Consider the following 12,660-nt stretch of genomic DNA (forward strand, 5'->3'; position numbering starts at 1 on the left):
GATAAAGCATAACTTATCTCCCCCTGACATATTTCTAACTGTTAATAACACTTACATTCGTCCCCCCTCTCAGGCACGTTGTCTTGGCATCACCTTCAATTCTGCCCCCATATTCAGAATATTTCTAGATCCTGTCCCTTTTATCTGCGCAACATCTCCAAAATCCCACTGTAACATTCTCCTCTCTGGTACTCCACTAACCCCACTCTCTCCTCTACAATCTATTATGAATGCTGCAGCCAGACTCATCCATCCTTCCCACCGCTCCTCGTCTGCTGCCTCTCTTTGTAGTTCTCTTTGTTGGCTTCCATTTCACCTTAAAATAAAATTCAAGCTACTCTGCTTTGCCTTCAAATCTCTCCACTGCAAAAAATAAAAAAAAGTGTGCAGCACCATCCCTAATTAAATGGGAGCGCAAAGCCTCGCGGGATACCTAAGTGAACTTGACTTACTAAATGCGGGCCTTTTTGTTTTAGTAGAGACAGAACCCATTTAAATTGCAAGTCCAGGTATTACCTAAATTCACCTCAAACACCTCCCGCTTTATTTTAGAATATAGGCACACCTTTTGATCTCTCAAGAACACAGTGTGAGAAGGCTGTGAGAGTCAAGGAAAAGTATTGTTTTTCTGGAAAACAAATAAATGGATCAACGTATGCGTATGTACAAAGACAGAGGGACAGGTACAGATTTGTAGTCTAGCACAGTGTTTCCCAACCTTTCCTAAATCGTGGCATATATTTTACATTAGAAAAATCCCACGGAACACCACTAAACAAAAATGTCACAGATTAATTAGCTACCTGCTGCCATCTAGTGGAAAAGTACTTCTTTGTTCTGCCTATCACTATACATTGCTGGTATAGCCAAATGAAGACAAATTATTTGCAGTAAATAAATAATTTTCACACCAATTAACCAACATTGGATAATTTCTCACGGTACACCTGAAGATCGCTCATGGCACACTAGTGTGCCGCGGCACAGTGGTTGAAAATCACTGGTCTAGCAGACAAGGACTTGCATATGCTTTAGTTTAAGTCTTAAATAAAAAAAAAAAGAAATCACTGTAACACAACTTGTAAACCAGTTAAAAATATTGTTTTAATTTAAAACTGTACATTAAAAAAAAGTTGCATAAAAAACAAAAAAAAAAAACTTAGGCATCAGCCTCCTCATCTTCATGTTGTAGTTGCTCTATTAGGCGCTGACGTTCTGCTGCCTGTCTCATCTTCATCAATACTAAACTTTCAAAATCTCTCTCCGATCTTACAGAGTTCTGCAAAGAAAAGAAGTTGCTCTCTCTTACAAATAATAAAGATTAGATACTGTTATATTGTGTACTAAGAAGGAAAACCCTTTAAGTGGTGAAGAGGGTAAAAGGATAAGCCTGATAAATGTGTGGGGAAAAAAAAAAAACATTCTATAATTTTATTTGGACACATGTCTCAAACTCCAGTAACCTTACTTGTATGTACATTAAAAGATTGTAACTGGTGCTCTATTATCATTTATACCCTGTGGATATGTGCAATGGCAAGGGAGGAAAAAGTGAGTCTATCTCGGTTTCTCATATCATTTACCCTACCATCCTCTTCATACCCCTTTTTTCATTTTTTTTCTCCATCTTTATTTTCTTTACTATTATTTCAAATTTGCTGCATAAATAAATAAAAAAAGTAACCATTATCATAATAATATTATTCAGTATGGAATATAGTAGTCAAGATGCTGACTGCTATATACTAGGTAATTGGTGGTATTAATATATCTTGATAAACAAGAATTCTAGTTTTAGGAAAGTCATTGCTCTGTACACAAATCTTGAAAGTAACCACATAAATAAATACTAAATTCACATTATTAATTGGCTTAGTAATCAAGAACTAAGGAGTACAGACAACACTTATTTTCAAAGATAAAAACATTCAAAGTTCCAGCATAGGCTATGTATGTACATCATGATATGAAATAACATAACATGTTCACTTTACCTGTGATGAATAGGAAGAATCTGTGGAGGTCTTGCTAAAATTCTCTGACACTACAGAGGATGGTGGTGTGTCCACCCAAGAGATTTTAAGAGGATTATTCAATAAACCAGCCTCATTTCTAACTGCAAGTTCCTATAAGAGAAAAGCACAAGATTTATAAACATCCATCCATGGTTTAGTGGACAAGAGGTACCTTTTTGGTCCTTTCATTTGCATAGTTGTTCCTTAAAAACTAACTGAAAAAGTAAAGTCAGAAAACAAGTACAAGTAGATAATAGTATTCGGCAAGCAGCTACCAAAAATTTTTAAACTTAACAAAAAAAATGTTTAAAGTTTAAATTATTCAACAAATTATGTGATTTACATGTCTGCAGAATTGAATTCTTGGCATGAATAAATTATTTCAAAAGTATTTATATTTCTCATCCACTGTGACTTTTAAACTAGATACTAGCACTGTGTGGTGTCTAGTTTGAGGCAGATGTAGTTTACCTGTCTCCCAAAAGATCAGTGGCATGCACACTTAGAGCAAAACAGTACAAGGACAACCTGGGCAGGATGACACCTCACAGTAAGTTAACTGGCCAGTTAGTAGTACTAAGAAAAACATGGGAACCCTATCATAAAGAAGTAAAATACTAAGCTCTGAAATATGGGGTTTATACGAAATCCGACCCCTCTGGAAACTTTGGGCCCAATTTATTAAATCGCTCCTAGATTGCGGAGAATACACTTTTAGAGGTAAACCTGGGTGACCCAGCAAACCTGAATTGAATTTAAAAAGTAATTTGCTATTTGTTAGCAAATGTCCCTGACCAGATCCATTTCAGGTCTTCTGTGTCACCCAGCTTCACTGTCTTGGAGAGCTTTAACCCCCCCAGTGGTATTCCCGAGTGTGACTCGGGGTGGATTTACCAAGCAAAAAGCAGTAATCCGGAGTCACACTCAGGGTCGCTTAAAACAAAAAAAAAACACCTTGTTCCATTGGCGTCCCCCCGCCGTCCTGCTGGTCCTTGCACCTCCTCTGGACACGTATTCTTTCTTCGATCTCCTAGCGTGTGCAGAGACATTCTCCGGGGTTTCCCGGTGACATTGGTGCATGCGTTGGTCCAGGCAGGAGGAGAGGAGAGAAATTCAAATAATTTTGTATTGGTTTCAATACAAAATAGCTGTATTGAGTCCAATACAAAGAAATCTTTATATACTATATATATTATACATGCTACTGTACAGTTATATTATGTTTACCAATTTTTTTTTTTTTTTGTAGCTGTGGGGATATCATAGAACAAAACATCAAAATAAAAACATTGTAGCTGTGGGGTCAAATAGAAATGTCTTCACATAAGTTGAATATATGCAATAGCTGAGACACCAAATTGACTTAAATTAAAGAAACAAATGCTTTTCCTTGCAAAACATTTCACTAAACTAGGAACAGACACAGGTTAAGACATCACATAATCATTCTCATCAAAAATGTTACAATAAATAGATAATATAGTTACATATAAGTATATACAGCAAAACAATTTACCAAAAATACAAATACTTACAGTGAAAATCAATACACAGATATAATCATAAACAATATATGAGATATATCTACCAGTGTCAAGGGATATGCTCAACCTGTCTGGGAGAGGTAAACCTTCCATTACAGGTCAGTTGGAGAGTTGTCTCCTATAATTGGTGATCAGTGGGAGAAGTGCCCCCTTAAGTTGGTGGTCAGTGGGGTGAAGCATGCCACCACTAGAAACCACAAAAAAATGAATTTGTCCCCTAATTTTTAACTTATCTTGTATAAAATGGGAGATACTCCATCTAGCGGTGCTGGCCACAGAATTAAGCAGGGACCATGAAGTGGGTAGTCATTTCTTTACTGCACAGTGAATCCTTAGTAACCTCTGAAGAAGCCCCAGAACCCTGGCAGAGAAATCCTGGGTAAATGTTTTTTTTTTTTTTGACAAAAAGTTATTAAATATTGAACCAATTAAATAATTTAAACATTAATTAAATTTAAACATGTGGCTAAATTCCAATTTCTTATTACATAGTGCCCACTACAGACCTCATGCATGGTTTAAGTTGCTATGGGGTGATTTTTACTTCACCGAGCCAGAAGGAGTCATTTATGACTTCTTCTCCATAGACCCATCTGGATGAATTGTTTAAATATTAAAGTATTCTATTATACGCCTTATGTCTCCCACCAATGATTGCCATTTTCCTGTATCCACAACTAATTACACTCTATAACCCCTTGAAATAACTTTCAGGTCTTCAAGAAGTCCCTTTTATAATTACTAAATCCACAGGCCACAATACACTTGTGTGGTGGTCAGTAGGAAGAATGCTTCTTACATTGCTAGCCAGGAAGAATGTCACATTTACAGATAGCTAAAAAGATAATTGTTTTCTGGTAAAGTGAGCAATAAGCAGTTTGTGACTCTCAGGTCAAGGAACCTCAAGCAACCTCTGGAGAAACCCCAGTTGAAAAACATTGTTCTATATCTTGTTTGTTTGAAGATAAATGGTCACATGCAACAAAAATAAATACAGTCATACAAAAAAAAATGAAAAAAACATATGAACGCTTGTGAAAAACGTACAGCTGCTTTAAATGTAGCAAATTCAGCTATTGCAGATCCCTTGCTCTTGCTGGATACCACAATATTTAGTACTTTTCCATACTGTAAAAAAAAACAAAAAAAAACAAAACATGAAAATACATATAATTAACCTATATACATTAATTACCTAATTATTAATATACTTAATACAGTAATTAACCTATTATTGTGCATTTCACATCACAGATCTACACAGAGTGTTCTTTTTTTTTAAATACATTTGTGCACACATGGGACGTTTGAACTTTAAACATGTAGTGACCAGCCTGTTGCTTGTCAAACTGTGAATTTTATTTTTGACTGGTTGGGCTGCACAAGGTGGAAGGCCAAAGATGTATAGCTTAGTCTACACGGACGTTTCCCCAGTGTAGACTAATCTACACCAGGACGTTTCCTTGAGGATATTGCACAGACACCTGCTGTATGTTTGTGATGTTGTGGTAATTACAGCGTTAATTATTGTAATTATATTCATGGTGCAGCCTTCTCCTGTACAACAGAACTATATAGAGTAAATTAAAAAGCTCTCTTGACTATACTTCATAAAGAAACCATGCACATTTTAGAACCATTACACATGTTCTTTAACAGAATCCCTTTCCAAGAAGACTAGGACTAATGCAGTTGAAGAAAAACAAACCTTCTGTAAAAGTCTCATCAGAACATCTTCTGAATATCCTCCTTTTGTCTCATCCTCTTTTTTACATTTCCATTTTAGCTGTCAGAGAAAAGGAGAAAACAAAAATTTGGCAACTGACTGTTTTGGCAACCTGAAAATATCTTTCAAAAACATGTTTTGAAGCAAGCTGCAAACTTAAAATACTCTGTTTCCTTAGCATGAAATTGTTGTATTGAGAAGCCTTGGCATGTTTTTTTTTTGTTTTAGAGCAGCCTTACCCAAAAAATATAAAGGGCTTTTTGTCTCTCGGGTAGGTAAATAACCTTTGACCGTTCAGGTGTGTGTAAGTGGGAGCTCTTCTCCAATGACTCTGAAGCAAAGGGTCCTTCTCTACAGTACACCAATACAAGGAAGCACTGAACCCAAACATAAGGTGCACTGTTTCTCTGCACTGCTTCTAAAGAATACCTACCTGGAAACTCTTTTCACATGTATTAATCGGAAGACCAAAAGTGAATACTTAAAACAGGAAAAATTATTTGCGTCTCCACTGCCAAGCCTGTAGACAACACTGGTCACTGAGACAGGAAGAGAGAATCTCCAATGGGATATAGACAGAATAAAAGTAAATATAATTGTTGCCCTTTCCCTACCCTACAAAAGTATTTTTATTGCCGAATCACCCAACTTCACTGCTGAAAGTATCCTTTCAAGCCTCTGAGAGCTTTATTAAATCAGGCTCATTATGATTTTTGAGACAGGCAAACATTTTCCAACTTTCTCAAATTTTCCTAAATATAACCATCACAAATGCTTAAAATGATGAAATATGTACAATTTAAATATATAATGTATTGCATACTGTATGAAAGTTGTTTTAGCTGTCTCTGCTGAAACTGGATACTTTCCTGTATTGCATTCCATAGTAAATAATGAGAAATTTCAGCTACCTAATGTAATACTTTGTAAAAAATACAACTTTTCCACAATTTCAGAACAATGATATTGTAGCTATTCTTTTCCCCTCCAGTACTATTTTGTATTATTTATATTTAAATACTATTTGTTAACCATTAGTTTGATGAAAGAATAGTTTAACTACCTTTATTTTTGCAGGTCCCCCTTCCCCTTCTGTATTTCCACTTCTGTTACCTAAACCAAATAAAGAATAATAGAAAACTTAAACATTTGAGACAAAAACTTATATGCACATTTAATCCCATAAATAATTCAATTTACCCCAACAAGGTTAAAAAATTATTTCCCGATTGTCTAAAGTAATCAGAAATTCATGAATCAAAATTATCCGGTTTAAGTCCCAGTAGTCCATTTCTAACTTGAAAGATAAAGCTTGAAGAAAAGTTTAGAGGCCGAAATCAAGTCACTAAACACTTCTGTCTTAATGTATATTATTTTAATTTTAGGAAAACTGAAATAAAAGGGTTCAAATAATTAGAAAATGACAACTAGATTTAGAAAACATTTGCTTAAAACTGAAGTTTAATATGCATGTAATTTTGCCTTTCTCGGTTACTTAATTCCCCCATTCCTGACTTGATGAAATTATTAAATAAAAACCCTTCCAATTTCATTACCTCCTTTACTTTAGAGTATGGGTATCTGAGCTCTATATGCCATGCAAGCACACTGACTGGTGGGAGGGCCTAGCACGGTGCTGTTCATACCTTGCTGAAAACAGCAACATGCAACCTCACTTCTCCTTTTAAGAATGTACACAGTGTGCTGTAACTTTTTGTGGAATAATGAACATAAAAAATGCCTTAATGGGTAGACTTCAGCCTAGAGGAGTGGAGAGCATCTAATGAATGCCCTGAAAAGGTCACATTGTGACAAGAAAGCAGTTTCAGTCTGTCAAGTTCATCGGAGTTCAGCCTTCAATACAAGCAATTGTTTGTATTTATAAATAAGCATAAAAATATTTCTATAACCCAAGCAAAAATGCTGCTGTTTCAGTATGCTAATATGCCCTGGGTAATACCTTGCATTTTTTGTTCTTTTTCCATCTTGATCTGTTCTTGTATCAACCTCTGCTGCTCCTCCAGCTGTCTAGAGCCTTCTTCACGGAGACGTATTATCTAAAGACAGAAAGAGGTCACAGAATCTGTCAACACATAGTCCATGCTATTTCCAAAATCTGGATTCTCAGTGATTTAGAGGTAGAACAAAAATAGATGCAACCATTTTAATTCACATAGGTAAACATGTGGCAGCTCACATTACATTAATGTGTGAAAAGTAGCCTGTTTTGTGTACTTACAAGTATGAAATATCAATATTTACCCCAATAAAATATTTTATATTATTAATCTTGAACATAATAAAATTAAAATATTTAGCAGGACAAAAACTATATGTAAGCATATTTAAATGGAAGCACCTCTTGTTCTAGCGTCCGAGCAACATGTATTTCTTCCTCCTCTGTTACTCTTGCTTGCGCCTCTCTTTCTCGTGCCTCCAGATCTTAATATCATTAGAAAAACATAATATTCAATTATGTTCACAATAAAAAGAATTACCTACCCAGCTACAGATATTAAAGTGCATCTACATTAAATCCAAACACAAAAATGCATTTTATTGCAGCTTATCATTACTTAAATAGGGTGGATACATTAGTTTTTCATTTTTTTGGCTTTTACCCCCTTTATTTTCACCTGGTAAACCTGCCAGTAATACGTCCTTTCCCACAGTGACAATACTTACTCACTTTTTATCTATGAAGGATCAGTATTGTCACTGTATTTTGGGACTACAGAGCACTTCTCCTTTTCCTTGTCTCCATACTATTGGCAGAGATGTTCTGTAGTCCATAAAGATTTCAGAGATCTCTGAATACCATACATGTTTCTCTATGTTTTATCCTACTAACATGCTGCAAAAAAAAATCCAGTGAGCTCCTTAATTCCTCTATAGTACTGTAAACCCAAGTTTTTCACCCCTGCCTATTTCTACTCTTGGGATTACTGGACAACTTTGCCCACATGTTATGGAGGTGAGGATAGGGGGATGTATTCTGTAGTCCAGGAGGAATGGTCACACATGATAGCACTTAGAATGTCATTGTTGGAGAGGCAGATTTGTCAACTCAAACAAGCGGTTAGGAAGCACACTGGATTGACCACAGAAACAGGTATTTTTTTGTACTTGCAGTGTTTGAAATAATGTAAAACAAAGGTAAATTGGAACATACTCCAAAATGTACTTCATATTTTGTTTTTTGCTAAGCATACTATTTAATGGGTTTCCCTATAAACAATCTGCATTTTGAATTCTTTCAAAGGAAAGTGCTTCTTTATTCAATGTGAATAGAGATGAGAGGTTCTACCCGACAGGTAACTAGAGATAAGTTTTAATGTCCATGTCCAAGTAGACATGAGCATATGTGCACTACAAAGTGTTGTTTAATACAACATACATAAAAGGTGTACATGATTATTGTGATGCAATGTGCTTTCCCTTTGTACTATTACCTGCTTTGTGATAGACAGGGACTAAGCCTCAAAGAAAAGCAATACACTATGTTTATATGGCAGGCAGGTGGTGAATTTAAATGGTAACACATTGACTTTTAATTATTTACAAACATACATAGTAGCTGGTGGTGGTGTCCATCTAAATTTCCACAGAATGCACATAATGAATTAACTGTGTTGAAGGATTTTAATATGAATTTGGCAGATTGTTTATGAATACACTCCTAAATAAGGAATAATGAAAAGTATAATCAAAAGCTGCACAAAAATCAAAAGATCGGCGGTAGCCACAAACTAAATAAATGTGTACAACAATATTACAACATAAATGGGACTGCCTGGAAACATTTGTACATTTTTTTTAGAAATGCACTGAATTTTTTACCAAGTTTGACTTTCTTTCTTTTATCATCGAGCTTCTGTGTCCTCTTGGCAGCAGCCTCTTTGGCTTTCCTGAGTTTATCATATGCAGCCTAAAAGAAGATGGACAGACAAAGAAAATGCTTATCATTTCAGATCCGTACTAAAACATAAATTATGAGTGGGTGTGCAAAAAGGAATGCAACTCCTTGTGATCAGAACAAAGATGGTTACAGGTAGAGTGTATAGTACAGTAATAAAGGGTAATACACTAAACATGAAACCATCATATTGCCCATTTACAACAAATTACATTATGCAGTATGTACTGTAACTGTGGTCACCAAATTATTTATTTATTATATTGACCCTGTAAAATAAGTGTTCTGATGTGTATGAAAGTGTAAACTCTTCAGTGGACTATATATTCTTCAAGGGACACTCATAGATGAGCAAAAAAGAACAATAGGTTTAGTCAGATATAGGTACATACTAGTCATTAGGTTACTTTAGGGCTGTAGTCACGGAATTCATTGGTTGTCAGTCTCAGGCAGTAGTAGCAGTCATGATTTCTGGAACCTTCTATCTTTATTTAGGTACATACAGTACCCAATCACTCACTTAATGGAGGAGCTGAAGTAAGGTATGTAAGCACAACATACATGCTGAAAAACTGAATGAGCAGACTTTACCATGGGCCCGTCTTTTGCATTTATAAATCAATTATTCTAATAATTCTCTTTCCTCCTTTGGGCATCAAAGGATAAGGTCATATCAGGAACAAGCACCGGACACCCTACTTTGATACTGATGTTTAGAGGAACCAAACAAGAAACATTAGGCAACATGCCAGATCTGACATCGCTTTTACTATTTACAGAAAAAAACTATGGCAATCTGTAAATACATTTGGTCAAAATATAATAATGCACTTACCCTGGCAGCTCCATCGGTCAGCACTTCCAAGGCTTGAGACAGTTGGTGAAATAACTCCGCTAAATTGGCAGAAATGCAGAGATATAAATTACAAAGCTATGAAACTATTGATATCATTCTAATTGTAATATTTTAGGGTGTTCAGTTTGGTTGTAAATAAAAAAAAAAACAACTATCTGAGAAGAGTTTACTGTAGGTTCATTTAGTACTCCTTCCAGGAAAATCTCTTATCTATCTATAAATGGTAGCTCACAAGGAAAACACAAATACTCTTACACTCAACATGATATCTTTAATACAGGTCTCTTTACCTGCATTGCCATTTCTATCACATACAATTTAGCTAGTGTGCATTAGCTAAATGTTGTATGATCTACAATAACGATAAAGTGTATTCCTGTTTCATAGGTTGTTTTACACTGTATATCAAAACAATACCCTTCTTTAATAGTATTTGTCAGAGTGGAGAATGATTAGAACTCCTGTTCTGGATTCATCATAAAGATGAATGCCCACAATGGTTTTACCAGACAGAAACAAAGGAAAATCTGCAATAGGGACATAGAGCAATACAAATCAAATGGAGTTCTAGCCTTTTCTAACTCTATTATCATTTTTTTATTTTTAGTGTTACTGTTAGAAGGTTCCTCTCTCTGACTTTCTAATAAAATGTTGGCAGCAGAACAGGGACTGAGGGGAAAATTAACTTTGTTGTCACATGTAAGCAAATTTTTTAGTTCTTACCAGCTCGAGGATTATCTGGATTTTTGTCTGGATGGCAGGTTAGGGCTTTTTGCCTGTATGCCTTTTTAATCTGGAGAAAAAAAAAAAAAAAAAACATATATTAAGTATGTATATCATCTTACTATATTAATTTATGAAAAAGAAACTCTGGCTAATTATTTGGTTTGGAATCTTTGCTGAATGGTTGGACTATCTTATTATTTGCTTATCAATATATTATTACATATCTTAATATTAAAGTGATATATTTTATGTTATAATTATTTTGTTTAATATATAGGCATATTTCTTTTAGTTTTTGGCAGAAAAAAGATTCAATGTCAAGTGTTTTGCCTTTGTGTCCATTTGGGGAGATGAATTCTTCTCGTACCACTGTCTACCAGAACAAAAGAGAGAAAAATCTAAAGTTTCTGCTCTGTTCCAAGAACAACCAGTGATTGGAAATCACCCAGTCGGAACACCTATTATGAGGACAGCGGTCTAAGAGGGATTCACCTCACAGTGAAAGATTTTCTCCATTCTCCTGTTAGTATGATAAAAAGCCCTCAGTGGTACACATACAGCAAACAAATAGCAAGACAGGGACTCAAACCCTTCCATACTATATCCATATAAAGAAAAAAGCTAAACATATAAAGTCATTCCTGCTTCCCTTGGGGAGATTGGTGTCAGAGATGACTATTTATAGGCCGTGGTGTCTTCAGAACAGGAAGTGAGCGAAAGTCTTCACGGGCACAGGCAGGTATTTTCTCACTCTACTCAAAACAGACAAAAAAGATTGGCTAGAGTTTCACTTTAGGATCTGTATTAGCAATTTACTGTCATACACAAGTTTAGGACTGACCTGCTCTCAACATATATACACTTTAAGGTACTGGCAAAGGATATGTAATCATCTGGGTTACATTAGAATCAGAGATACTGAGGTTCACTTAATAAGGGAGTTTAGGCTGTTTGCTTAGCAAAATTAATTATAACTCTGCAAAGCACAATTCTCTTGAAACTAAACTTAAAAAAAAAAATCTCTCGATGGCACTGGTCCTTCCCACGATCCCATTACGCGTAGTCCTAGAATTCCTCTATGGCACCGCCATCTTTGTTCTTCTCTTCCGTCTTCTTGGCACGTCACCCGATCTCGGACTGTGCAGGTGTGAGATCAGTTGTTGTAGCCACTGTTGAGGAGCTGATCTCACTGCGCATGCATTAGATTGGCATCTCTTTCCCCCTGGGGGGGGAAATGCCCTGTCTGCGCAAGCCCAACATCGGCATGCGCAGAAGGAGCAGCCAGAGACATAGACATGACATAGGCATCCCGGGAGGCTTCGCGCTCCTATTATGTCTTGATCGCTATGCCAATATAGACTTAAAGGGGCGGTGCTGCACCTTTTTTTTTAAATTATTATGCCAAGTAAAAATGTTATGTTTAGGTACACTTTAAGAACATAAATCACATAAGTTTAACCCAATTCACTAAGATAAGTGAAAAAGCAATAATTCACTATTCTAACAGAACAGCCTGAACACATTTAGCATATTAAAACAATTGTGTTGTATTGTGTCCTTCGTGTATCCTGCACTTCCTACACAGAACATGTAACCCAAATTCTGCCGGTGTCCCCTCACCTCTCTCTCGCTGGCATCAGATGTTATACCCAGCAGCCCGTAAAGATCCATCTGCATCAGCTCCTTGGAGCCCGGGGTCTTCCCTGCTGACATTATTATTATGTGTTATCTTCTACTCCACCATAAAACCTTGTGTACACGCTCCTATATGACCAGTCTAATGCCCAACCGCTAGGAATCTCGGGAAATGTAGTACTTCGACTGTCGCAGAGTTCTGGCGTGTGACGCACAAGGCCCGTCGGAAATTGTAGTTCAAT

At 36.0% G+C, this 12,660-nt stretch overlaps 1 protein-coding gene across 1 annotated transcript; it reads right to left on the reverse strand.

Annotated features, from left to right (window-relative positions):
* Window positions 1-1,081: 1,081 nt before the first annotated feature.
* On the reverse strand, window positions 1,082-12,573 carry DNAJC17 (DnaJ heat shock protein family (Hsp40) member C17). The gene is made up of 11 exons (XM_072428078.1): window positions 12,404-12,573; window positions 10,781-10,850; window positions 10,037-10,095; window positions 9,126-9,213; window positions 7,645-7,727; window positions 7,246-7,342; window positions 6,349-6,398; window positions 5,268-5,345; window positions 4,607-4,687; window positions 1,995-2,126; window positions 1,082-1,279 (listed from the first exon to the last, which is right to left on the reverse strand). The coding sequence occupies exons 1-11, from the start codon at window positions 12,494-12,496 to the stop codon at window positions 1,160-1,162; spliced, it is 951 nt and encodes a 316-aa protein (XP_072284179.1). The 5' UTR covers window positions 12,497-12,573; the 3' UTR covers window positions 1,082-1,159.
* Between the last annotated feature and the right edge of the window lie 87 nt (window positions 12,574-12,660).

Source organism: Pyxicephalus adspersus, chromosome 12 (assembly GCF_032062135.1).
Source record: "Pyxicephalus adspersus chromosome 12, UCB_Pads_2.0, whole genome shotgun sequence".
NCBI classification, from domain to species: Eukaryota; Metazoa; Chordata; class Amphibia; order Anura; family Pyxicephalidae; genus Pyxicephalus; species Pyxicephalus adspersus.

Bases quoted from the DNA above. Each gene is read 5' to 3' on its own strand.
- DNAJC17 (XM_072428078.1), bottom strand. From the start codon at position 12,496: ATGTCAGCAGGGAAGACCCCGGGCTCCAAGGAGCTGATGCAGATGGAT. The intron at 10,851-12,403 runs GTGAGGGGACAC...TTTTTTCTCCAG, and splicing joins CTGATGCCAGCGAGAGAGAG to ATTAAAAAGGCATACAGGCA. The intron at 10,096-10,780 runs GTAAGAACTAAA...CTGCCAATTTAG, and splicing joins TCCAGATAATCCTCGAGCTG to CGGAGTTATTTCACCAACTG.